The following is a 1,358-nucleotide window of genomic DNA, read 5'->3' as shown; positions in this document are numbered from 1 at the left end:
TTGATTTTGAGTGTAATTTTGGTTAATCGTAGATGCTACTGATTCTTAAGAAAATACTATTGATGTCTCTTCTTAACCAATAACTAGCCACTTATCAAGAATTGTGTAATTTTGGTACATTGTAGATGTTTTTGACCTCGGTTCAATTCTTGGAAATGCTATTGATATTAATTGAATTCTGATTTTGGCTGTATCTTTAGTAGATGTGGATGTTATTGACGTTGGTTTCATTTTTGGTCAATTGTAGATGCCATTGATTTTCGTTGCATTTTTGCTCACTTTACTACAAATAGAACAAATTCAATATCATCCTACAGCTATTGATTTTCGTTCCATTTTTCTGTATACTGTAATTGGAACTAGCTTTATGGATTATTTTGTGTACTGATTAGTGGAATAGTGTGCTGTTACTGAGGAACTGGCAGGTCTTATTTGGCTAATACTATTTATTTTACTGGTGTGTTCATTTATGTCTATACCTACATGCATACAAATACATGTACTATATTCTTCTCTGCTATTTAATTATTACAAACTCATTTGGTATTCATTTACGTCAAGTATTCATTATACCTTTATTTTGCCAAGCCTATCAACCACATACAAATATACTTTATGATACATGTAGATACGTCCCATGTGTATATACTCGTGTACATATCATAGCTAGTAAGCTGTCGGTACCGAACTGTATATCTACATATACTCTCAATGAAATCCGCAAGTGTGTTTACATGCGTTCTTGCTCACCAATGGACGCACAAGGTGACTCAAGGGAGAAATTAAAATTTTGTTTATGTTATCATATTAACAAGTGTGTTACTGTATATCTATGCAAATGCACGAGAGTAATACTAATTTTGTTTTATGTTATTACACTCGCAAGTTTGTTACTATATATCTGTGCAAATGCACGAGTGTAATACTAATTTTGTTTATGTTATCAAATTCACAAGTGTGTTACTATATATCTGTGCAAATGCACGAGCGCACTCCTAATTTTGCTCATGTTATTGTTTGATTCCCCTGTAGAAAGTCAAGGCGACCCAAAGGCGCAACTCTTTCTCTGTTAAGAAGAAGAAGAATGCCCAGCAAGACAGCGACTCGAATGACAACTCCAACACATCCACAAATTCTAATAGCAATAATAGTATGAATGCGGTGTTACGGAATGTATCCACATACGATCCACTCAGCAAACGCAGGCCATTAACAGAGCCTGGCAGTATGCAGTCCATCCACAGTGCAGAGCTAGCCTCCCAGGCACGGAGGGCACTCCATGAAGGCGTCATCAAGTCAAAGTGAGTTGTATGTTCACACACATATTTGTTTGAAACATGTATATATATGTGTTCCTA

General features: G+C 35.4%; 1 protein-coding gene across 1 annotated transcript; it reads left to right on the top strand.

Moving 5' to 3' along the window:
* Positions 1–1,032: 1,032 nt before the first annotated feature.
* On the top strand, positions 1,033–1,305 carry SARC_16300 (hypothetical protein; the record flags this gene model as incomplete). The annotated part of the gene is made up of 1 exon (XM_014289589.1): positions 1,033–1,305. A coding segment is annotated over one exon (273 nt), but the record flags the coding sequence as incomplete, so codon positions are not given.
* Between the last annotated feature and the right edge of the window lie 53 nt (positions 1,306–1,358).

Source organism: Sphaeroforma arctica (assembly GCF_001186125.1).
Source record: "Sphaeroforma arctica JP610 unplaced genomic scaffold supercont1.7783, whole genome shotgun sequence".
In the NCBI taxonomy this organism is placed as follows: domain Eukaryota; class Ichthyosporea; order Ichthyophonida; genus Sphaeroforma; species Sphaeroforma arctica.
Note: the sequence above shows the minus strand (reverse complement) of the source record. Positions and strands in the feature narration are given on the sequence as shown.